We start from the raw sequence: 23414 nt of genomic DNA on the forward strand, positions 1-23414 counted from the left end.
ATGATAATAATATTAACTTTTATACACATATGATACCCTCAACTAGTGTCGCTCGTACCCCGAAGGAGATAGTTCCTCCGTTTGTTTGCTCGGAAGGATTTTTTTTTCATCATCAGTGGCGTCTTCCCTTCTTTTTGTCGTGAAGCGCTTTACCAACATGAAAGATGATTTTGCCACGTTTAAAAAAACGTGGATTTCTCTGAACCACCCTATAGTTGGCCGCAAGAGTATAAAGCAACCCACGTGCTGTCACTTGCACGAAGAGACTGGCAGTGCTCATTTTGGTTGGAAGGCGATATAAATTACATGTTTACGCCGTTAAACTGATGCGAAATTTTATGACAAATTTTATCGCTGTTTAAACAATCAAAGAAGACGACAGGCCCGGGTTCATCTACGGGTGAAAATACTGCAAAAAACCTGACACTCGCTACACGGACACCCAATGCCCCCAATGCCCCCTGACACCCAATGCCCCCATTAATTGGCACATGCACTGGCAGTAACCGACTCAAACAGCAGCGCCAAAACGTCCCTCACTCTTCTCACCGCCACAATTAACCTCAACCACCGAAGAAACAGCCATCGTCCTCGCAGCCACCACAGTTTCCACAAACGTTGTGACAATCTTACGAACTTTTAGCAAGCATGCTGTAACTTTCAGACAGCTCGCATACCTACCATCTCTCAAACTTCCCCAGGAAACCCAGAATATCCCCTATACAGAACTGATAGGGACCCCCGAAGACGGTCACTCCTGCCATGGGGAGAACGAGGCGGCTGAGACCGCTGCCCGCCACCTCACGTTCCGGACGTTCCCACAGGGGGAGAGAGATCCAGCGCCCCCTTCCGCCACCCTTCCTTCCCACTATGCTGCACTGAAATATTACAACCAACGCCAGCCTAGACTACAGAAAACCCCCCTCCACCTCACTCAGCTTCCCATACGCGTGAATGCGGCGGCGACTTCAAACCAATACCTTTTACAATACTCCGTCCTCCACCTCACACCCCACGCAACATACCCCTGCAACTACCCTACATGAACCGTCCCGGGATCTCCTTATCACTTTGTATGCGTATGCCCCCCCACCCCACCCCCCCAGCCCCCTTAATCACACCCTGTATCTTTCCCTTTTCGAGAGCAGTGGGAGAGAGGACTGACCAGCTAGCGGCTTGAAGACCAGGAATACATGGTCAATCGGTCCGACCACAGCAAGCAGCCCGCGGCCTTCTGAAATGAGAAGATGCCACCCACTTCTTTCTTTTATTTAGATTTAAATTAACGTTTTATTCCTCTCCTCCTCTGCTTGTCTTCTTCTTTTCAAATCCATCCGCATTAAAAAAATCCCCGCTCATACCTACACGACTGTTTGTTTTTGCACGTAGAAATGCATTTAAGGATGCGGTAAACGTTGCGTGGATGTCATATTTTACCATTTAACGATTCAACCACCAAAGCGTTCTACGACAAGCAGTTCGAATATCCATATTTAATTTTTCTCACTAATTCAGAAGCATTCTTTATTTGGGAGAAGAAATTTTGTGATTTTCCGAACATAGGGCAGTAACTTTTCCGACATATGATAAATGGATGGCACTATACAGAAAATACATGACAGTAAAGAAGCATTCCTTGGCGAGCCAGGCTCGTCTTTGCTAATTAAAGAGTCTGTCTTGCTCAATTGTCCAGAAACAATAGACAATTTTCTCAGCGTTCGCCCAAAGTATATTGGCAAGCGAAGTGACCTTGAAACAGCATTGCAACGCCTGAACACGCACCCTCTCTCTGAACAAAAGATTTTGGGCTCGTGAACTGACGCTGGAAAACAAAGTTGTGGCGTAAAAGCGCTACTGAATTACCTTAGCGAAATTTAGGTTCTACGCCGGGAACTTACTGCGAAACACGTTCTTACTCCGTGAGGCGGAATAATTTTTTTTTTATATTTCAAGTTTCTTCTTTTTAATTTGATTGATGATCATGCGCTGTGAACTGGACTGTTACAGTCATTTTCTGTGATAAGCTGCATGTTGAACGTGCCTGAGTGTGTGTAGTTGACCGCTTGCTTACACCGTCAATTCTCACACTATCTATATAATTTCCTTTCTCTCTTTGTCGCCCGTATCCTTCCGCCTGTAGGAAGTATCACGCCAAGACTAGTGCCTCAGGCTGACCTCTTCTCCCTTCAATAAACCACTCCCTCCCTCCCTCCTTCTCTCCCTCTTTCTCTGAAAAATGTCCACTTTTGAAATGAATAACTACATACGCATAACTTCGTAAGTCAGGAGTAGAGGTGAGAATTCGCCGTATCATCAATTATTTAATCGTAGAGATATTTGATCGATTGCGTAGCAAGAGTAACGCTTGTGCTTTGAATGAGAAGCTTTGTCCAATTTCACTTATTGCGAAGAAACAAGGACGGTAAAAGGCGTCATTACTTCGAGTGCAAAATCCGTTTTTCCTCGTGCACTGACACGAGACATGTATTGGAGGTGCTCGTAAAACGCCCCCTTTTTCCCTTTTGCAAAGTCGTCGTACATAATGTCGTAGAGCTACGATGATGTAGCACTTCCGTGTGCCCGTACCAATTTCATGCCCTTCTTGCTTCCTCCTTTCCCTCCCAACTGCAGGAACGGTCGTTGGCGCGTGCTGCGCTGGTTGCTGGTGTCCGGGTGGCAAAGTGGCGCCATGGCGCCTACCGTGGCGGCGCTCCAGTCCCGCACAGGCGCCCTGGCCCTGCACTACGCAGCGGCCAAGGGATGCCTCGACTGCGTCGTTCTCCTCACAGAGTCCTGCCCGGAGCTGGGGTGAGTGCGCCTCTCCTTTGCCCCAATACCACCCTCCACAAGTGCATAGACTGCACGTGCCCGTAAGCTGAAGGGGCTCGACTAGCTGGCTATCAGAGTCTCAGAGGTTTGGAGTCTCGGATTGCAGCAACATGGCGTACTTTTAAGAACTTCAAAATGAATGGCTGCGCACTTTGGAGGAGTCGAGAGGTAGCAACATTTTGCCCTTATTCGTAGGGTGGGCTTGTATTAGGGGCCTGCTTGGTTATTAGTAGATGTATGAATAGACAGCCGGGAATGGGAACCTGAGGAGCTGCACGAGCAGACGAGAGAGTTGAATGGCCCGCCGTTGTTCCGCTTCCAAAATGGTGTCATGATTCTTGTCGCCAAGTGGTCTAGTGTGTTTGCTGTCGTCAGGATGGGTTTTTGTGTGTTTGCGTTCATACGAATACGCCTAGCTCCTTTCATCATATTAAATACTCCGACCAAACCCTTCACAATAGAAACTACCCAGGAATTTCGCCGAGTCTTTTATATCACTATTACACAGGGGCGAGGCTGCGTTCACAGCTAGAAACAGCAACTTGATGTCACTACCCATTTGGGAGGTTGCGACTCAGATCTTTCTTTACTTGACTACAAACTCCTTCGGAGCCACAAATTCTAACTATCCCTTTAGCGTCGGCCCTTATGTGCAAACGTTAGGAAAAAGGGCACGTCGGGGGGGGGGGGGGGAGGGGGCGAAATGCAAGGCCGTGGCGCATATCAATTTTAATCTTGACACGCATTCTGTGCAAGCTAGAAATAAAACTGAGCTGCAGAGAGACAATATTTTCGGCTTGATATTGTTTTTTCAGGTTCAAATCAGGTTTTACGATTCGAATATATTCCTGAGCCACGCGGTACGCCGTAGTGGAGCACCACGAAGAAATCCGCACTATTTCTGCTTATTTAATAGCGCACGCATAAATCCGGGTGGGCGTATCGTTGTTCGCCCCCACAAAACAAAACAGCTTCCGCAGCCGAGTTATAATCCGCGTCGTCGTACTGAGCACCACAATTCCGAAGTCACTCAACTATAGCGGCGGAAGCTCGATTTCTTTTCTTTTCCCCGCGATTGCATATATCGCGTGAATGAATACTGCTACAGCAATGCATGACACGTATGCCTAGTGATAGCTGTCCACTTTATATTCTGTGGCCACAAGAATAAGATAAAATTACGTTAGATGGAGCAGAGATTCGATTACCTGTACTCCCGGTCAAAACTTAATGATCAAGAGCAGGCAGACATCGTGTTCAGTATATAGTTTGTTTACGAGTGGAGAACAGCGATTGCAGCCGGATTCACCTCATCCTATTTCTTCCAATTACTCTCCTTTTTTCTCCTCCCCTTTGTCTTACCCATCTGTCCCGCACCGAGGCACAACTGAGCTTTCTTGGAGGTGTACTAATCTCTTAAATGTCTCGCTTGCGGTTTTAGGAGTCCGCACGGTGCTCGCGTGTGCTCCCGGAGGGCTGAGACTACGCCGGCTGGCGAGGGAGATAGCGAAAGGTTGTTTCAATGCCAGTGTGGTTAATGATGTGTAGCTTTCTTCAGAGGAATCCTACCGCCCACCTCGTCTTTTAACACGAAAGTATTTTATTCCCGGATACACGAAGATTTCGCTGACGTCATATCTTCACGGAAGTGACGCCAGTACAACGAAGCAAGCGACCTGTAAAGGGTGCACCCCTGCACACAGGGTCTTCTTGCGGGGAAGCAACTTTTAGTACTAAGGAGTACGTTATAATTAAGGTTGTTCATTTCCGGGTTTTTATATTTTAACACGGAAGTGTTTTATGCCGGGATACACCAAGATTTCACTGACGTCATATCCTTCACGGAAATGACGCGAGTACACCTTTGCCGAAGCGACCTGCGAGCAGGAAGTCTCTCGCCAAGCACACCCACAAGACAGCCGCCGACCCGCAAATCATACAGAGCTACACATTTTGCTGCCCATTTCACTTTCGTGTCTTACCGATTCCTACGACACAGGGATCAACCACGTTTTTTTATAAATTCTTACAACCGAATGAAATTCGTTATTATTTCTGTCCTTATATTATTATTGTTATAATAATTAACATTTTTCTCGTCGTAACCATCTTCATTATTATGGTGATGGTGATGAATGATGACAAGTTTTCGTATCACATATATCGCATTTTGTTTACGATATTTAAGGGTGAGATCATGTCCCAGATATGCCTCATGTACCAGATTCCCAGATCCCAGATCATGTCCCAGGTTCCCAGATATATGGGAACGAGGCGCACCACCTATGGAGTCGCCGCGGAATACGTCATTCTTACAGGTATGGAAAAAAATGTTAGGCAAAATAACGGCGCCAAACTTGAACCGTTAAGCAGTGGTGAACCGTTAAGCAGTTCGAACGGACTCCAACACGGGACTAAGGATTGACGCCACACAAAACTCATAACCGTTACGACTTTACTTCTGGATACCCGAAGAAGAGTGCAGGCAATTTTCGAACACATGCTGTTTTATGCATAGAGCTACACGCAAGCCCTACCGCATACACGAAGTTCACAGGAGTTCCGATGCCCTCATTTTCCTCCCCCGGTAGCGGAGACGCGGCTGAGACATTGCGTCACCTATCACACATTAAAGCGACGTGATTAAAGCCCGACTAAGGACACTGCCAGCATTCTAGAACGAAATCTAGCGACGCACGCGTGTACCGGTATTTTGGTGCTCGCCTAAAAGCACAAGGTCGCTGGGCGTAATCCGGTCCTTCCTGCATACTGCAAAGACTTTTGTAACCTCTTCAGCCTCTTAAGAATTCGGAACGCCCGATCTCCGTTTTAATCTTTCATTTTGGGGAGCTCCTTATCTGCAGATCTTCCTTTGTAACAGTGAAGCGAGGAATAACGGCGCTGCAACGGACGGCGTTACGCAATCCCGACTTTGTCAGTAGGAGGATTCGCGCATTCCTTCGAGTGGAAAGCCGTTACAGGCCGAGCCCGCGTGCCCACATACACACTCAAGTAGAACACAAAGCGTATACAATTGCGCAAAGGCTAAAGCCAGGGAGATTTCGAGAAAGAAAAAAAAAAAAGCACGAAGTGTTTCAAGGTGAGCGCGCTCCTTGGGAAACACCTACAAGATAAGAAGGCCCGAAAGCATCCTGCCTGGTCATCGTTTCTGAGTCGAGAGTTTTAATGAATCCGCGTACATTGATTAGTTGTCTTTGTTTAAGCTACCTAAAACAGCGAAACTATGCATGCCATGATCTTCCAGCGACGCCATGCTTTAGGACCACTCGGTCTTTGGAAGGTGTTGAACAGTAGCTCTGGGTGATACCTGCCTTGAGGCATGAAGGGTAGCCAGCCGAGCGTACCTGATGATGGCTCGGTGCAGTCGTACGTCTACGAAGCCGAAAGACGGCCCACACGCGCGCAAGTGGGGTGGCATTCGATTGTTGGAAGAAGCTTTCTCTATCTCTTCGTGATATTCACGGAGAAGTACCGCATTTTTCAAGCCTACGCTGCGTTCAGTGTTGTTTTGTCTCATTCGTTTGGTTACCATTAAATAGAATGCGAATTACTCAAACATTAGGTTTCATGAAGCGGCACTGTTTGCAAACTTCTGTCGCGAGCTCCGGGGACATGAGCTACGGGGTTGTCTTCGTCATTTCAAGACCCACTTCTACATTCGTGTGGTTCAACCGAAAAGTAAACGTATCTGGTCAAACATGAAAGTAAATTTACCTGGTGTTTTCTCGGTGGCTTTCAGGAATTATTTATTAAATGGGGAATTTGAAAAAAATTGGCCGCGTATCTGCTCCTTTTGTTGCAAATGTCGACGAAAGGCGATAGTCTTTCGTCGACATAGTGAATTTTTCTGCATTGGATGTCGCATTTCATTTGCTGTCGCAAACAGCAAGCATCGATGCTTGCTTTTATGAATCCATATTTTTTTATAAAAGAACACTGCAAATATCTCTTATGTATTGATTTTCTGCCTCATATTTCCGTAATGTTTTATTCTTGTTCAACAATGTTGACAAGTATGAACATTGCCACCGGACTTACACGTTTAGATTTCTTATGTTTCACTTTGGCCGGGTGGATGAATCGAGTCACAGACAGACAGACAGACAGACAGACAGACAGACAGACAGACAGACAGACAGACAGACAGACAGGCAGACAGGCAGACAGACAGACAGACAGACAGACGGACGGATGGATGGACGGACGGACGGAGATTCACTTGCGCACAGGAGCCAAACCGACTTGGGGGTTCTTGGTATTTAGCATTTTCTATGGACACACGTGGTATTAAGGTAGCATTTATTAAAAGGTCCTCGGGTATCGGGTACTTCGGTATCGCACTTTCTGCATGGCTTGAAAGTGTCTTCTCTGCAATTCATGTCGGTGTAGTGGTGAAAACAACCTCACAGGGACTCAGTGTATAGCAGAGCGGCAAAAGGATTCATTCTTTAAATTCCATTAGGGAATAGCACAAATTTCTTTATTTAGAATGCTGCCTCATTAAGGGGGCGTAGCCAGTGGTTGGAAGGGGGGGGGGGGGGGGGGTCGGGGTCAGAACACCCCTCGAAAATTTCCAATCACCGCCTCTCCCCTCCTTTTTGTCTTTCTTGTTCCACACACGCCGCATCGATGTATTATTATCTAAAAAAGAAAATAACAAGGGCAAGTAAGAAAATAAAAATGACTGAGGCATTGTTTGGGACAGGCTCGTCTTATATCTTTTACCGGTGGCTTATAACACACTACGAAAAATATTTCTGGTTGCGCCACTGGCCTCGTTCGTAGTACAGTCCCGGCGCTATTCTGAAGCGCTTAGCGATGGCTGCACACGCGCCTACGGGATGCCAGAGGCGACGACCGGTGCCCAAAGTGCTTTGAGTGCTGTGTCAGAAGTAACTTCGGTGGTATATATTTCGGATTATGGATAAACGCCGGCCATAATCGCCCACCATTAATCACGTAAATTAAGGATAGCTATCACTGGACCTTTAGATGACGATCGTTTACGACATTTTTAGTGCACGAATGTGCTTCCCGTTTATTTTCAGGGTGTTAATATTTCGGCTAATGTGTGCATGTTTTGTTTTACGTTTAAGGACATTTACCAAGTAATTTTATCAGTCCTTTTTTAAAAGAATTGTAAAGGAGCTACGGAAATAATACCTGAAGAACAAAATTAAATGCGAAATTATAGTTACCAACTTTCGAGGAGGGATAAGTGAGTGAGTGAGTGAGTGAGTGAGTGAGTGAGTGAGTGAGTGAGTGAGTGAGTGAGTGAGTGAGTGAGTGAGTGAGTGAGTGAGTGAGTGAGTGAGTGAGTGAGTGAGTGAGTGAGTGAGTGAGTGAGTGAGTGAGTGAGTGAGTGAGTGAGTGAGTGACTTTCGTTGAGATTAGTCCACCTGGTAACGTCTAAGTGGCAACACCACTACCATGACTTCCCCACAATAAGCACAACACACAGATGAAGCCTTGTTGGTTGTGTAATCAGATGATTGCTTTACCTCTCGGGGCCAGATTTTGGCACAGCAATGCATCGAACGCTGTCCGAGCTCACATACCCGCACAAGCCAGCGTTCGTTTTTTCTCACATGAGAAAGAATGCTGTGATCGTCGCAGTTACACGTTAATTGGCCACGTCAAGACGAAGAGTGCATGCACACGGCCCTAGTGCCTTAACTTAAACGCCTGTTTTGAGACTACAGCACCCGCCACCTCCTTCCTGTGAGCATCGTCAGCATTCGATTTTGTAACTTCCAAAGCTAAGCACAAAAACAGCATAGTGTCCTAACAACCTACATCAAAGCTCCTATATATGCGGCATTTACAATGCATGCTACTTTGCTACCCCATATTCGCCTGAGAGAAAATTTATGTCACTAGTCACCTATGTAAGTGCATTGCTCAATTTAGAACTTTGCTTCTGAGCCCAAGGACGCGGGTTCGATTCCCGGCCGCAGTGACCGCTTTTCTGATGGATGTTAAAGGCGAAAATGCCCAGACTTCGGCGCATGTTAAAGATCTATAGGCGGTCAAAATTACCCCAGAGCCCTCCACCACGGTGCGTCTTACCGCCTGCGTAGCGTCGGCGCGTTAAACCCCCAAAGTCGGCCATCAGTTTTTTAACCACTCTCAAAAGCGGAGAAAGGAAGAAAGGAAGAATTCTTCAAGGATGGTGACCTCCCCAGTAGTCTAGAGTCCAAGTGCGGATGCCCAGTAACCGCATGGGTCGGCGCAAAGCCAGCAGCGAAGAAAACGAAATCGCCCCCAGACGCCACGCGTTATCTCGCGTGGGATTGACGCGGCGCGCGTGCGTGCGCGCGGCACTGGTCAGCGCACGTGCTGCGGCGGCGCGTTGTGTAGCGGTGCAACAGCGGAGCTTCTCCTGCAGCAGCGCATCGCCGTTAGCCGAAAAGCGGCGCCTTATTCCCTCTTCTCGTGGCGGCCAACCCAGCTGGCAAGTGGGGCGTGACGACTGCTGACCGCTCTCCCAGGCTGTGCGGCCGCCACCGACCAACAAGGGGCTCCCCCCTTCTTCTGCGCCCCCGTCTCTTTTGCTACCCGGCATCGGCTCGGCAGCAGACGGATGCGGCATCCCTCTCCTCGTGCGCCTCAGACTTCACGGGCGTTCAGCCGCGCCCACTTACGCCGCAGCGAGCGAACGGCAGCCTCGAGCCGCCTGCTATTACGACGCCGTGAAAGACTCGAGAAGGCGTGAGAAATTTGGAGGGCAAAAACTCCATCCCTTACCCCCACGCGTTGTATGTACCTTGTAACGGTAACGATCCGCCGAGGCGGCTCTATGGACGAAGCTTGCATTGCAGAACACGAGAGCTTGGGGTTGGTTGGTCCACGGAGTAGTGTTTGTGTTTCTCATTCGGATGGAAATGCAAATAAAATGACGTGTAAAATTTCGCTGGGAAAGTGTCGAGCGGCCGAAATGGTGAAATGAACGTCGCCGCCAAGCTAGCAGCGAAACAAGAGAGCGGGCAAGCGAACGAGCTAGCGGCCAGTTGAGGGCGCGTTGACTACAGTCATCGCGCACACAAAAAAACGGGCCACCCAGAAATCATAAAGCGAGTAATTCAGTTAAGACAAGTTCGAAAATGCGGCTTTTGCACGAAGAGTAAGCGGGCATCCTCGATTGTTAGTCGCGGACTGCCCGCGGACTGCCCAGGACTAAATCCGGCGCTTGATTTTCCCATGTACCTTTATAGGAGCATTGATCCGAGGGTAGTCCTTGGACTGGCCACGGGCTGCCTATTTCTATTTCATCGCTGTCGCTTCAAAGAAACAATAATTCTTTAACCAGTGTTTTAAATTTCTTTCTGGTGGATTTGAAATCAATCTGGTCTTTAACTTTGTTTACTATGTCGGTGTGTTGAAAAAAAAAAAAGACTGCCTGCCGCAGTTTGTTCTTAATTTCGCTGTATGTATTTTGGGATATCTGAAAGAGTATACAGTGCTAGTGTCGTTATATTTGCAATTAAGATTTTCTTTGTGTATTACCTGTAAAAGCTTCATATAATAAATTTGGTCAGCCTTAAGTATACTGTATACTGTAGAAATAGCGGACCCATTCTCAAGACGACATAGTGCCCACCAAAATTTGGAAATATACGGAGAACTTTTTTTTGTAAGACGATCAGCCGTTTATCATCAGGTTGATTTACTGTTCCCCACGCTAATATTACGCAGAAAAGTCTAGAATAGACAAGAGTGTTATAAGGCTGGTTTTTGAGCCAAAGCAGAATTGAACGACTCAATTTGTAGAAAACGCCAATATTTTTTGAAATTTAATTGCCTAAATGCTGTATATGCGGATGCCAAGGTAATCCTTAATGAAACCATACCCCTAAGAACTTTTGTTTTTTGTCTTCGCTAATCATCTTGCCCCGATATCCATTATGAATTCCTTAATCTATCTTCTTATTTATTGGCCTAAAAATGATATAGGTAGTCTTCGGTACGCTTAGCTGTAAGTTATTTTCGTGCAACCAGTATGACAACATTTCAAAATATTTCTTTACTTCATACTAGAGTTCGCTTACACTGCTACTGGAGAAAAATATGTGTCATCTGCATGCATGGCTATCTGTGGGGTACATGACATGTTTGGAATATCATTCGCATGTATTAAAAATAACAACGGTCCCTAATTTAATCCTTGCGGAACACCCTGTTCTATTTTCAATAACTTCGATGAAACACAATTAAATTCAACAAATTGCTCCCTATTACTTAAATGGATCATTAATAGGCCAGCCACTACTCCGCGCATTCCTAACCTTGTTAGCTGTCTTAGCAATATTTCATGATTGATAAAGTCGAATGATTTTTGTAGGTTCAAGAGTAACAGGAGTGTGAATTTTTTCCCCTCTATATTTTATATAATACTGTCCTTAGTTTTAAGTAGAGCTTGCTCTGTTTACTTGCTTTTTGAAAGCCGTACTGCTACGGTGAAACGACTTAGGGTTTAAGAAGCTCGTTAGTGTGTTCTGTATTCCATCTTCAAATATTTTTTAAAAGACAGTCAACACAGACATTGGCCTGTAGTAGGACTACTGATCATCGCCACCTCCCTTGTGAATTGGCCTAACTCGCGATACGTTCAATTTTTTAGGAAAAACTCCAGTCGATAATGTCAAATTAATAATAACAGCTAAAACCACTTATTTCAGGGGCAATGTATTTAACGGGACGCGGTGCAATACCACTGATTCCAGAAGGGACGTTGTTTTTAAGTTAAAGAATAAAAGTTTGCACCTCGCTCGCGTTTGGAGGACTTAACAAGATAGATTTTGAAAGTTGTGACAGTCCCAATACAGCGCTACTTTTATTTGCATCGGTTTCCGCAATGTAAGCCCCTGCTTTGATGAAATGCCTATTAGTTGTGATGGCCATTTCCGTTGATTGTACCCGTCTACCGTTCAAGCGAGAAACATGCACGGCGTGCTCTCCTTGCGGCTCGTTATCACATTTACTGTTTGATTGATTGATTGTTGTTGTTGTTGTTTGTGGTTGGCGTATGGTTTAACGCGCCTACGCGACGCAGGCGATGAGGCGCGCCGTAGTGGATGGCTCCGGATTAATTTTGACCACCTGGGGATCTTCAACATTCACTGTTTACCACATCTTTTTTTTTCAGTCGTTGCATATATCCCCGAAGAGGCGTTCATAGTATCTAAGCTTGGCATTTTTCAGGTCGCTCTGCAGTTTGTAATTTTTTTTTAAATTCTAGAAACAGGTTAGGGCGCGGGTTCGCACAAAAACTTATCGGCACATTGAGTTTTTACTTGTAATTCGTTTAAGAAGTTGTTTGTCCATCCAGGGCTTTCTCACCTTTCGGAAATTTGTTTGTTGTGTCACTGCTTGAAACGCAAAGTCATGGCACGCTAGCATGCATTTTAACAATAGGCTATATAGCTTTGTTTGAGTGGTGTTGAGAAAAAAAAATTCCTTCCAGTTTAAAACTGTGAAAAGTTTTCTAAACTGTTCGAATCCACAGCTGGTTATTCTACGCCAAAAAAAATTCTTTCACAACTACTGCTACTTCCAGTAATTTTTGTGTTGGAAAATCAAAACACTGATAAGCGGTCACTAAGATAATCACTAAGAAAGGACGCCAGCTTGAATTTCATCAATGTTGCTATGAGAAAGACAGGTATCTTGGAGGAAGCTTAGGCGCATAAAACCCCAAGTTAAACTAATAGCACACCTACCAACCACTTTGTTACTATTTATTGTGAAACACATGAAAATCTAGTCGCACAGTGAATTTTGCACATGTAACCGCCGCGGTGGCTCGGTGACCCACGCGTTGTGCTGCTGAGCCCAAAGACACGGGTTCGATAGCGGCCACGGGGTTGCTTTTCACGTGGATTAGAAAAGAACAAAAAGAACGCCCGTGTGTCGAGATTTCAGAGCACGTTAAAGGGACTGTGAAACACTTCCGATAAATGATTTCACTCTTTCTTTCTGGTCTGGAAGCACTGTGAAAGCTTTAGTTATCGCCAGCAAGAAGCGGCACTGGTTTCCTCGTCGTTTCAAATCCGCCTTTGGTTTCTGCTTTGCTTTTGTGACGACTTTTCTAAAGTGGCTGCTGAACGCATTTGTTGCTGCAACCGAAGGAAAGCCGGCCAATAGCCTCTACGCCGCTGCAATGACGTAATTCCATCAGCAAGTTTATATGTTATCTGATGGGCATGGAGCAGTAATTTTGGCTGAGGTATTTAGGGACCCCCAAATCTAAGTACCGGATGTGTTTATTGGCTACGTGATTGATTGATTGATTGATTGATTGATTGATTGATTGATTGATTGATTGATTGATTGATTGATTGATTGATTGACTGATTGATTGATTGCGGGTTTTAACGCGCCGACGCTACACGGGCGATGAGGCGCGCGGCAGTGGAGAACTCCGGATTAATTTTGAGCACCCGGGGATCTTTAACGTACTCGTAAATCTCGAACACACTTATTGACTACGTTCTGCAAGCACTTCAAATTTATAAAAATAGTTGAAAAAAAGTGTTGCAGGATCCGTTTATAGATTTCCGCAGGTGGTCGCAATTAACCCGGAGCCCACCACTACTGCGTGCCTTATAACCCATGTGTAGCTTAGCGCCTAAAACCACCCGAATTAGAATTTTTTTTTAATTTTGCTCGCAGTTTCGTATCAGTGGCAGAGTAAAAAATCACGGCACCTATGTCGAACACGCAACGATGGTTCACTTCCGCGAAAGGCCGCACCGTGCAGCACGAGGCTCAAGCTATAGCGACCTGCACGCGACAAGAAAAGGAGAAAGGAGCGGCGTTATGCCGCGCTCGTATGGACGCGACACAAAGGACGCGGCGGCGTGGAGGCGGATCCCGTGGCGGCCGGATTAGAGGTTAGCGTGCGCTCCCGCAGAAATAACGTCCTCGCCTGGGGCCTCGTTGAGGCTGTCACGGTGAGCGAATTACTAGACAGTGCGCGCTGCCTGAGAGGGGAGGGTGACGACTCGTGTTTCGAGAAGTAACCCGGACACGACAGCCGGGTAGGCCTGGCGGAATTACAATGCGGCGGACTGTAAAGGCGACATCGAAAGTGATTTCGAAATACCACGAAATTATGCGTGTCGCAAAAAAAAAGAAAACCTGTTTTTTTTGTGTGTGTCAGATAAAAGAAAGCTCAATTTAAAAAAAAAACTGAAGTACCGTACCTTGACGAGACTCAGTAACATTTGTGTTTTTGTTTTCAAGACGTACAGCCGCGCTCACTATGACCTACACCGCTCATTAGTATTCACAGCTTTATATGACATTTGTCTGGCACCCGGGGTTAAAGACCAAGTGCGCATTAGGAGAACAACGTCCTAATGAATCAAGCCTTATCCTAACGTATATGCCCATAGTCATTGTTTTAACGATATAGTCGTCTGAATACTAATGAGCGGTGTAGGTCATAGGGAGCGCGACTGTACTTCTGTCACTTAACCTACTAATTACAATTGCGTTATCTTCCAAAAAGGTGGTTCGCGCCACCGCGCCTACTGCACGCTGAATTAGTTCTTGTAAATACAGCCGTGCTATATCACCTGTAATACTTGGCGTACGCGTCTCAACATCCCTGCCATTCGTGACACACCTCCTCAAAGGGTCTGCACGTCCACTAGTTTCTGCACTTCATCACAGTTGAAAATTTTAGGAAGTTGAATTCAATTAGGATTGAATTCAAGTGTGGACCGCGACGGCGTTATCGTACTCAGCGAAGAGGAAGACCGCTTAGCGCGCCCGGCACAGACATGCGTACGGCAGCACATCCCTCACACGTGTATCAGAAGCGAGCGCGCGCTTCTGCGTATTACACCCTAGAGCTGACGTCATCGTACTCCCTAGAGGCGTCCGTGAGCGGTGAAAGCTTTCCGCTACTGATCGCACGCAATCTGTTCAGGCAGCGCTTTACGACCATAGGGTTTCTGGGGGCACCACAAGGTAGCGCTACGAGATTTTGCACTCACTGTCAACGCCGCCGACGACGCCGGCTCTTCTGCAGCGCCACGGGGCTCTTAACGCTGCGTCTTAAAATGTGCGTTTGTTTTCGTGAAAAAGCCACGATGCGTCACAAAAGTTCAGCCTGGCTTTTCACGCCTCGAAGCTACAACTGGACAATGAGTAGTACGTTAGAAGGGGAGGGATGCACATCTAAACCCCCCGAACTTCCTGCACGTCTGCCGAAAAGCATTTCATGCAGAATGTGTGCGGCTCAACTTGAAGTACGCGTCGTCCATTTGGAATCCATTAAAGGGTCATCAATTAACAAACTTGAATCAGTTAAATGTCGCCTAGTTGGTTCAACTATTTACCGGTATACTCCAGCGAAATCAGCGCCATTGCGCTAAAACAGTCAGCTGAACTACGAACTCTCACTTAACCCCGCGTATTTCGGGGTTCTGAATTTTTCGCCATTGAATTTTCGGCAACCACAATAAATACTTAAGCTGTTAATGCTACCAGACAGAATGTCTTCACGCTTACATTATTTTAATCCAACTAACGGTCCCGTAGCAGACATTAGTACGTCCTTTCTTTCTCTCACTATCAAGCTTTGAAGCATCACAGCCCCATCAAGACGCATTGCTTCTTTCAAATTTCGACATATTCTACAAAGAATTAGATCGCTACTTGTAACAGTACTGTTCTATAATTCCATCGTGGTCGGTTTATCCCCGTCTACCTAACTGACACGGACGTACTATGCGGAGAACTGACAACGGGTAAGTCATCAAGGAAACAGAGTGGCGCCTGTTAAAGAGCGGTACTACACTTAAAAAAAGACAGATAACCCAGTGTATGACAGCGGTTCCCACCGGCTCTTACCCTAATATCTCTCTCAGTTGCTAACGCGAAAGCAGTGACTTTTAACAGCGGAGCTGTTGCAGGTCGAGGCTTTTCGTCTGTCTGCTGTAAGTCGTGCGTCACGCAGGAGCAGGTTCCCAGGCCCGCCGAAGGCCTCTATCGGAGGGTCTGGGAACCACCTCGCCGGCGGTTCCCAGAGCCATCGATAGAGGGCGCAGTGGTCTCGCCGAGGCGGGTTCTTCTCCCCCTCGCCAAGGGAGGCAGCCTCCCGGCGCTGACATTTAGCTTCCGATTTCTTTGCGCGGACTGCCAAATTTGTGCGCCGACGGCGCTGCTGTTCCCGGATGAGCGCCCGTTGACATTCCAGCTGACATAAACGAACCACCACTCCTCTGTTTCAGCAGACTTCCAACATTGTAGAACTGGGCTTAATTGGTTATTATTATTAATATATTTATTATTATGTTACTATTGTGACAATATTGTTATTCCGGATGTAGGGCTTTTGAAGTAACATTGACGCATTGTTTTCATAGACAGCCTCCCACATGTATGCCTGATCTAAGACCCTTAAGAATGCAGTTAATCGAACCAAACGTTAAAAAGCAGTCTGAACCAGTTCCACGAGAGAAACGTTACAGCCGCTTTCTGTGTCCACACTGCTCACGCAGAAGTTCATGTACTGACAAGAGAGTGGAATTATGTAACGTTTTCACCTTCACTATAAACTAATTATGACAAGTAAATGAAACTCGGAGTAATATTAAAGCTGTCTTAGCTGCCAATCGGTATTTCATTGTTTTGAAAATGTTTGGCAAAAGAAGAGTTATATCTGTTTTTTTTCTGAGCATTCGCGACCAGGTTGGCTCTTCCGCAAGCCGCTGTTGCTTACGGACATGAACTGTGCATATGAAGTTTCTATTTTTAAAATGTGGCTTTTTAATCATTCGTGATTTTCAGAAGGTAGATGTTCAATAGAGTGAATTGCTGGGCTAGTTGGTTCATAATGTTCAGAAAAGGGGAAACCAGCGAGCAGAACGCAGGACAAGAAGAGGAGGCACACACACAACACCGCTGGACTAACAACTGGTTTATTCGGCAGAAACACATCACATTTATACGCCAAAACCTGCGCGCGCGCACACTTTTGAACAACGTGAAGAGCTGAACTATAAGGATAAGAATTCAAATTCCTTTTCCGTGATAACAACCGAAGGATCACTAACGCAACTCTGTTTATTCTTTCTTATTAAATACGCTTCTAGCAGTTCGCGCTCACGTCTCGTTTTCCCACGACCGATAGTACTAGCGAGGTGAAACCGTGAGGCACAATTCTGGCAATCTTTTACATGCAAAGCTAGATTGCTTCCCGTGCCCGAGCCTAAGGTTCCTCGGTGCTGCCTCAGGCGTTCATTTAGGAACCCGCCAGTCTGCCCAATGTATATTTTTCCACAGGACAACGGGATAGAATAAACCACCCCCACTGCGCACATGGTGAACCTCGTCTGGTGGTTAGTTTTGCAAGTGTCAGCTTGCCTCTTCCCACCCGAGATTTGGGGGCACAGACCAGAAAGTTTGCGGGGAGCAGAGAAAACGATGTTGACACCATATTTTTTAGCCACTTTTTTCAGCCCATGGGAAGTCTTGTGAAAGTAAGGGATGACTTCAAACTTATTTCTCCCTTCTTCCGCTGGGCAACCAGGCCTTGCAGTAAGTTTTTTCTTCATTTTCTTACCCAAGGATTCACCCACCGCCAGCAAAACCTGAGAGGGAAACCCAGACGCCTTACACCGATCAACATGTTCTGCCAGACTTTGGTGCATCACATGCGGGCAACTTTTCTTCACAGCATTCATGGAACACAAATTCATTCAAACACACAGCATTCATGAAACATCATGAAGATGTTCGCGTCTAGGAAATGTGCATGGAACCAGAAGCCCCATCGGCTGTTGTTTATGGCGGTTCAAGGCTCCTCGGTCTTATCCACCAGCCGCTCAGACTCATTCACTCGTAAAGGATAACCGCAGGGATGCGGAATCACTCAGACGGGCAATTACGACGCATGTGTCTTACTTTCCCTTCATGCTTTCTTGCACCAAGGCGCGGCCCTCTTTAAGGAGATTGTACAGTAGGGATAAGGAACCCTACCTGGCCGACAGCTTACTCGCATCCGAAAGTATAAATGCCGGTTAGGAGCTGGGCCAGCGACAGCTAATGACGGCGCTCCCTGTCGTCTCTTTCAAGTGATACGTCACCCTGAAAATAAAATAATAACACACATCGAGCAAAACTAGTGGTCTGTATCGGTGCTACATGAATTTCGAGTTGCTGCTCTCTTTATGCCGGTAAGCGGGGACGGGAGCGAGCCAATCAAGTGCAAAGAAAGCAGCTGGGTGTGCTTCAAGGCCTGGGCGGGTTTTTCGCCCTGTAAAGAAATAGCGAACAGGGATGGTGAAGATACAGCGTGGCAACAGTAAAGCGGTGGAGTTGAACACCTCGGTAGCTTTGTGAGCTCAGGTTGGCCACCTGTATTGAATGTAAATAAGCGATGTATATATTTGGAAGCCACATTTGCGATGACTGGTGGCTATCGGTGCAAGAAGAACGAGTATCGATCCACTTTTGAAGTTCGTAGAGTTCTAAAACTGGTACGGCAAGCGAAAGACGGTTGGGATATATATATCCTACTCAACAACTGGCCACATGGCTAAGCGGCTGAAGCGCCGTCGTCGTTCTGCCACTGAATATGAGATTGGCGTTCATTTCTCGGCTACGGCAGTGTTATTGCTTACGGTAGCACAGATATCTTGTATATAGCTCCTGTAGGAAAGCTGCGGTGGTCGGGTGCATAAATCTTATGAGTGGTGGGCGTAAAATACCTTCAGGTGGCCTATATTATTCAGATGCTCCCGCGCCTTACCTGAGAGCCCAAGTTGGGTTGCTTACATCTTCATCAGGTTGTCCATGCCCACTGCAGGGTCCCATGGATCTCCGATTACCTCGGTCCTGTGCTAACTGCGACCAATTTATCCCCGCAAACTTCTTGATCTCATCTGCCCATATAACTTTCTGTCGCCCTCTGCCCCGCTCGCCTTCTCTAGGGACCCACTCTGTTACCCTTAATGATCAAGGTTATCTTGCCTTCGCATTACATGCCCTGCCCACGTCCATTTCTTCTTCCTAATTTGTACTAAAATGTCCTCAACACGCGTTTGTTCCCTGACCAACTCCGCTCTCTTGTTGTCCCTGAACGTTACACCTACCATCTTCCGTTCTATTGCTCCCTGAGTCGTCCTCAATTTAAGTTGAACCCTTTTGTTAGCCTCCTGGTTGCTTACATAATTTAAATATTTGGGGTTTGAATATTGGGAGGACAGAAGCAAGAAACTAATCCAATTTTACAATTCGGGATAATTCGAAACACTGAGAGGAAAGCTCTGCGAATCGTGCATACTAGAACGCACCGGCCCGTAGCAAGTCAGTGCAAGATAAAAGTATCCCTTAGTTAGCCATAAATCAATAAATTCCTCCCTAAGCCGAAAATTCCCGCTTCGAAGTCTATTCTGACGGAGACTTCAAGTCTGAATGCTTTAGTCCGATTTTTTTTCTTCCTCAGATACAAATTCTGCAGAGATAATCGCTATGTTTTGAGGGACTGACCATAGAATCCATTTGCCTCGATAGGATCAGGGAACAGGGGCAAACCACGATGGAAGGGCGTAAGGATCAGTGCTGCTTAACTTCTCTACGCAAGCGTTCTGCTTTAAAGAGGCGATGAAGACAACATGCAAGTTTGATTCATTAAAAAGACTACACTGTCCCGATATCAATGACACCAATTTTCAAATCAAATCGAATCAAAGGTTATTTCAATATCGGTACAGCGTCAACAATGTTGACGCTCGCTCTGGCAAGAAGCAGCTTGACGGGGCCAGAGCGCGGGTGCAGCTGCGACAACTTTGGTCATAAACAATACATTTCACAGCTTGCATTGTTGAAAACAAAAATTATACAGAAGCAATGTTACAATACACTGAACAATATTTGGCCATTATTAATCAATCACGTGGAAATCCAACTATACAAGGCGTGAAACACATACCACACAAAATGCCATTCCTTCGAAGAACATGAAAAACATTGTTGGTACAAACATCACTGTAATTTGTCGTTGAAAATTATGGAGTGCAATTCTTTGCGACTGATACGGGCACATTCAGCAATATGTGGACGTAATCGGTAGATGTAATCGGTTACAATCGTTGTGACTAAGCGATTGTAAAAAGTAGTCAGTGCGACGCCGAGGAACAATATATTTGTCTCGTTCACGAGTTCGACCTTTGTCGGTTCGTAATGATAGACCAGACATTTCCACTAAACAATTATGATGGGCAAACCTCGAACAAATAACGGTTATATAAGGAAAACAAACAAAGCAGTGGCGACACCCCGGCCACTTCTCTGTAACACCAGGGAATCCTGCTTGTGCGATTGGCAGCCACTGACGACAGGTTCCGCCAAGAAACATGACCGGGTGGTTGTAGTGGGCCTTTTATTTCCGTTTAATTGTATCACTTGAAGGTTATCGTTCAGGTGATACACTGGTAACAACGTTTTTAGTGGTGGCCTATCTTACGTAACTACCGCCCATATTGCGTCACTGCTGCACGAAATTTGGGAGTTATTCAATATTTCTTGCGTTTTTTCGCTTAAAACGACGTCCTGAATGGCTGCAATAAATCTGAGTGAGTTACAAAGGCCAGTTCCTTCAAACCGAACGAAGTTGCATTTCGTCTTCAAGGCCCCTATCATGCGTAATTAACTTCAACTCCATGGCACAAGGGGCGGTGTAATATTTCACTGCCGCGTAAACAAAGAGAAAAGGGAAGAGCAAGAAGACGGAGCGAACAAGCGAGACAGATGATCCGGCTTACAGTAGCAGCCCCTGCCGGCCATTCCCAATTCGCAGCCCGCAGATACCGGCCTACTCACTCTGACAGCTCGCAAATTGCTCCCAGTCGCCGGGCCTCGTTATCTGCTATTTCATTTCCTTCTCCGCTGTCGCTTTCTTTACTTCGCCTTCTTCCGAGCTTCCCGGACGGACAACGCCGGGCAGCGGCGACGACGTCCGGCCCCGCTGGGTAATTTTTTTTCTCCTCCGGAAGAGCAGTGTCTAGGCCCCCCCGCAGCCCGCCGTTCGGCCGTTTGCCTCGCGTAGTCGTCGCCGCTGCGAAAGACTGCGTGGATTTTCCCGTCAGGGGCGTCGACACTACTCGGCGGCGGAGCTATGCGCGACCTGTCTGCGGTGCGGCGCGCTGACTCGGTGGCGGCGAGTGTGTGACCCGACTTAGCGCCGCGCCCATCCTCGGTTTCCTCCCCGCGTATTCTTCTTCCCATCAGTCGACGCCGTGCGCGCGTGGACCGGACGTGCGTGAGCCTTTGTTGTGGAATAGACGACGGAAGGCTGCGGTGCGGTGGGCATAGGCGATGCCCAGGAAGTGAAATGGCCTGATCACGGATGAGACACCTTGAGTCATGACGACAGGGCTTCGGCGGAGGAAACACACGTCAGAGAGAGAGAGAGAGAGAGAGAGAGGGAGAGAGAGAGAGAGGGAGGGGGGGGGCTTTTATTAAAGAAGAAAGCCGAGAGGTTTGCCCGAATCTCAACACTGACATGCTACCGGGGGGGGGGGGGGGATGGGTAGGGGAGGGTAGAAAAGGCCCTATAGACGCTTTCCCGTTGTTCGTAACCATCACTGCATGTGGTTAACCTTTATTTGTAATTTTTATGAAGTCTTGACTGCTCAAGGTATCTTTTTTTGCCGCTTTGTTTTAATAACTCTATAAACACTTAGGCAACGATTTCCGTATTTTAATATATTTGATTCATTCGTTTCAGTCAGTTTTTGCTATAGATATTCGATACGCAGTCCAACATTTAGTGCTTCCACATCTCTAGTTTATGTATTATGCAAGAATAAATGAATGCACAAGCTGACCAATTGCTTGAACCTTCTAAGGAACGTCGAATAGTAGCGTGCCTTGGCTCATTTGTTGAGCTTGGGTGTTTGTTCGGGTATACTTAGGTGAATTTAGCTGTTTGTTCGGGCCTCAGTATTTGAGCTAGTTCACGCATATTGTCAATTTCGACGTCCGTTTTGAGTAAATAACTATGAGTATCAAGTTGACAATCACAATGACAATGATTATGATGAGCTATAAGCATGTAGCCACGCATACCTAAGTATGCCCAAGTACCACCGATATCGCTGCGTTTTCGGTCGTATGGTTAGAGCAGGGAGTTTTCGCGGGGAAGTATTGGTCACCTGAATTTTTAACTTACTGTATTTTACTAACTCTAACTTCCGGGTAGAAATGTTCGTAAGCTTTTCTTTCCAGAAAACGTGAGGAATACTGAAATTTAAGTGTGGCCGGATCATAAAGCATATTAGTAGATATCATATTTTTTGTACCGCTTAACTAACTCTTGAATTAGGTTTAAAAACAGCTTTTTGGAGGCTTTCCCAACAGTTTCTTGCTGGAAACGAAGACGGAAAATAATCGGAGTAGTGCCAGAAAAATTATAATGCAAACTGTGCTTCACCATGATAACGCCCTCTCCCTCAGGAACGCGTATACGCAGGTTGCATAGGCGGAACTCGTTAGAAACTCGTAAAACAGCCCAACCTGTCACAAAATATTGTGCGTTGGGCTGTAGTCACTACGCCAGTACTGATGCTATATCGAACAGAAGAGAGAAGTTCTTGACGAGATACTTCGTGACGTGGAGCGCATTTCTATTTTATTGAACCCATTACACATCGCATTCTTGCCATTAAAGATAAAATCATCCTCTCTAAAATGACATATAGTACATGTGGAGAACACCAGGTTTCGTAACAAAACTTGTGAAATAGCCTAACCCGGAAATATTCTGCGCTGCTTTCCGCTCTAGCTACTTCGCCGAATGGAAGAAGGCTATATTGGAGATACTTGGCGACGTAGACTTCAAGATGGACGAACGAACGTATTGCCCCACTTTTCACTGTAAGTGGGCATGCATTGCGTTCCGCGGTATGAAAAAAAAAAGCATACACCGGTACACAAGGACCTTCCTCGTGTGTTCTGCTCGCTTCCTTCACGCTTCTCATACATGCTTGCTGGATCAACAGCCAGTTGCAAATCCTCGGTGCGCTATCAGTCATTCACAAAACACGGCTCTCGTCCTATCTCAATGCCGCTTTGCTATGCGTTGGTTCGCGAAGTGTTCCAAAGTCGCTGTTCTTGCGCACGCCTTCAAGTACATCCAGCTTGCATATTTTAGCTTTCTTGTTGATCCCTCCCATTTTACGAAAATCATGCACTTCTCCGTCTAACGACAACGATGGCTGAACGCGAAGCTTTCTCGGGATGGGTTCTTTGGTTGGCCAATCCCCCCTCACTGCGAGTATGTGCTACTCTGGAGGTACGTACCACTTTTCTAAAATGCCCACAGCCACAGTCGGGTGTGCACTCCGTAGGCCTAACCTTTAGGTTCGGGGTGTACGGCACGAATCGGTACCTGCTGCTTGGCGTTCGCTTCGACCATGTGCATTCCTGCAGGGCATATTGGCGTACAGCGGCATCAGTGAGGACACAGAAGCTTCGCTTTAATATTCTGTTTTCTGGCCTGTCCACCTCCGCAAACCCTTTACCTCTACCCAGATACACACTTACCTCCG

At 46.5% G+C, this 23414-nt stretch overlaps 1 protein-coding gene across 1 annotated transcript in view; it reads left to right on the top strand.

Moving 5' to 3' along the window:
- The window catches only part of LOC144145743 (uncharacterized), a 265611-nt gene that overhangs the window by 83565 nt on the left and 158632 nt on the right, over positions 1 to 23414 (top strand). The window contains exon 2 of the mRNA XM_077677448.1: positions 2632 to 2808. Within this exon, the coding sequence (XP_077533574.1) occupies positions 2690 to 2808 (119 nt within the window). The 5' untranslated portion in view covers positions 2632 to 2689. The remainder of the gene's footprint in view (positions 1 to 2631; positions 2809 to 23414) is intronic.

The sequence above is a fragment of the Haemaphysalis longicornis genome, unplaced genomic scaffold, assembly GCF_048455015.1.
Source record: "Haemaphysalis longicornis isolate Haplotype H1 unplaced genomic scaffold, Haemaphysalis longicornis Haplotype H1 scaffold_7, whole genome shotgun sequence".
Lineage (NCBI taxonomy): Eukaryota > Metazoa > Arthropoda > Arachnida > Ixodida > Ixodidae > Haemaphysalis > Haemaphysalis longicornis.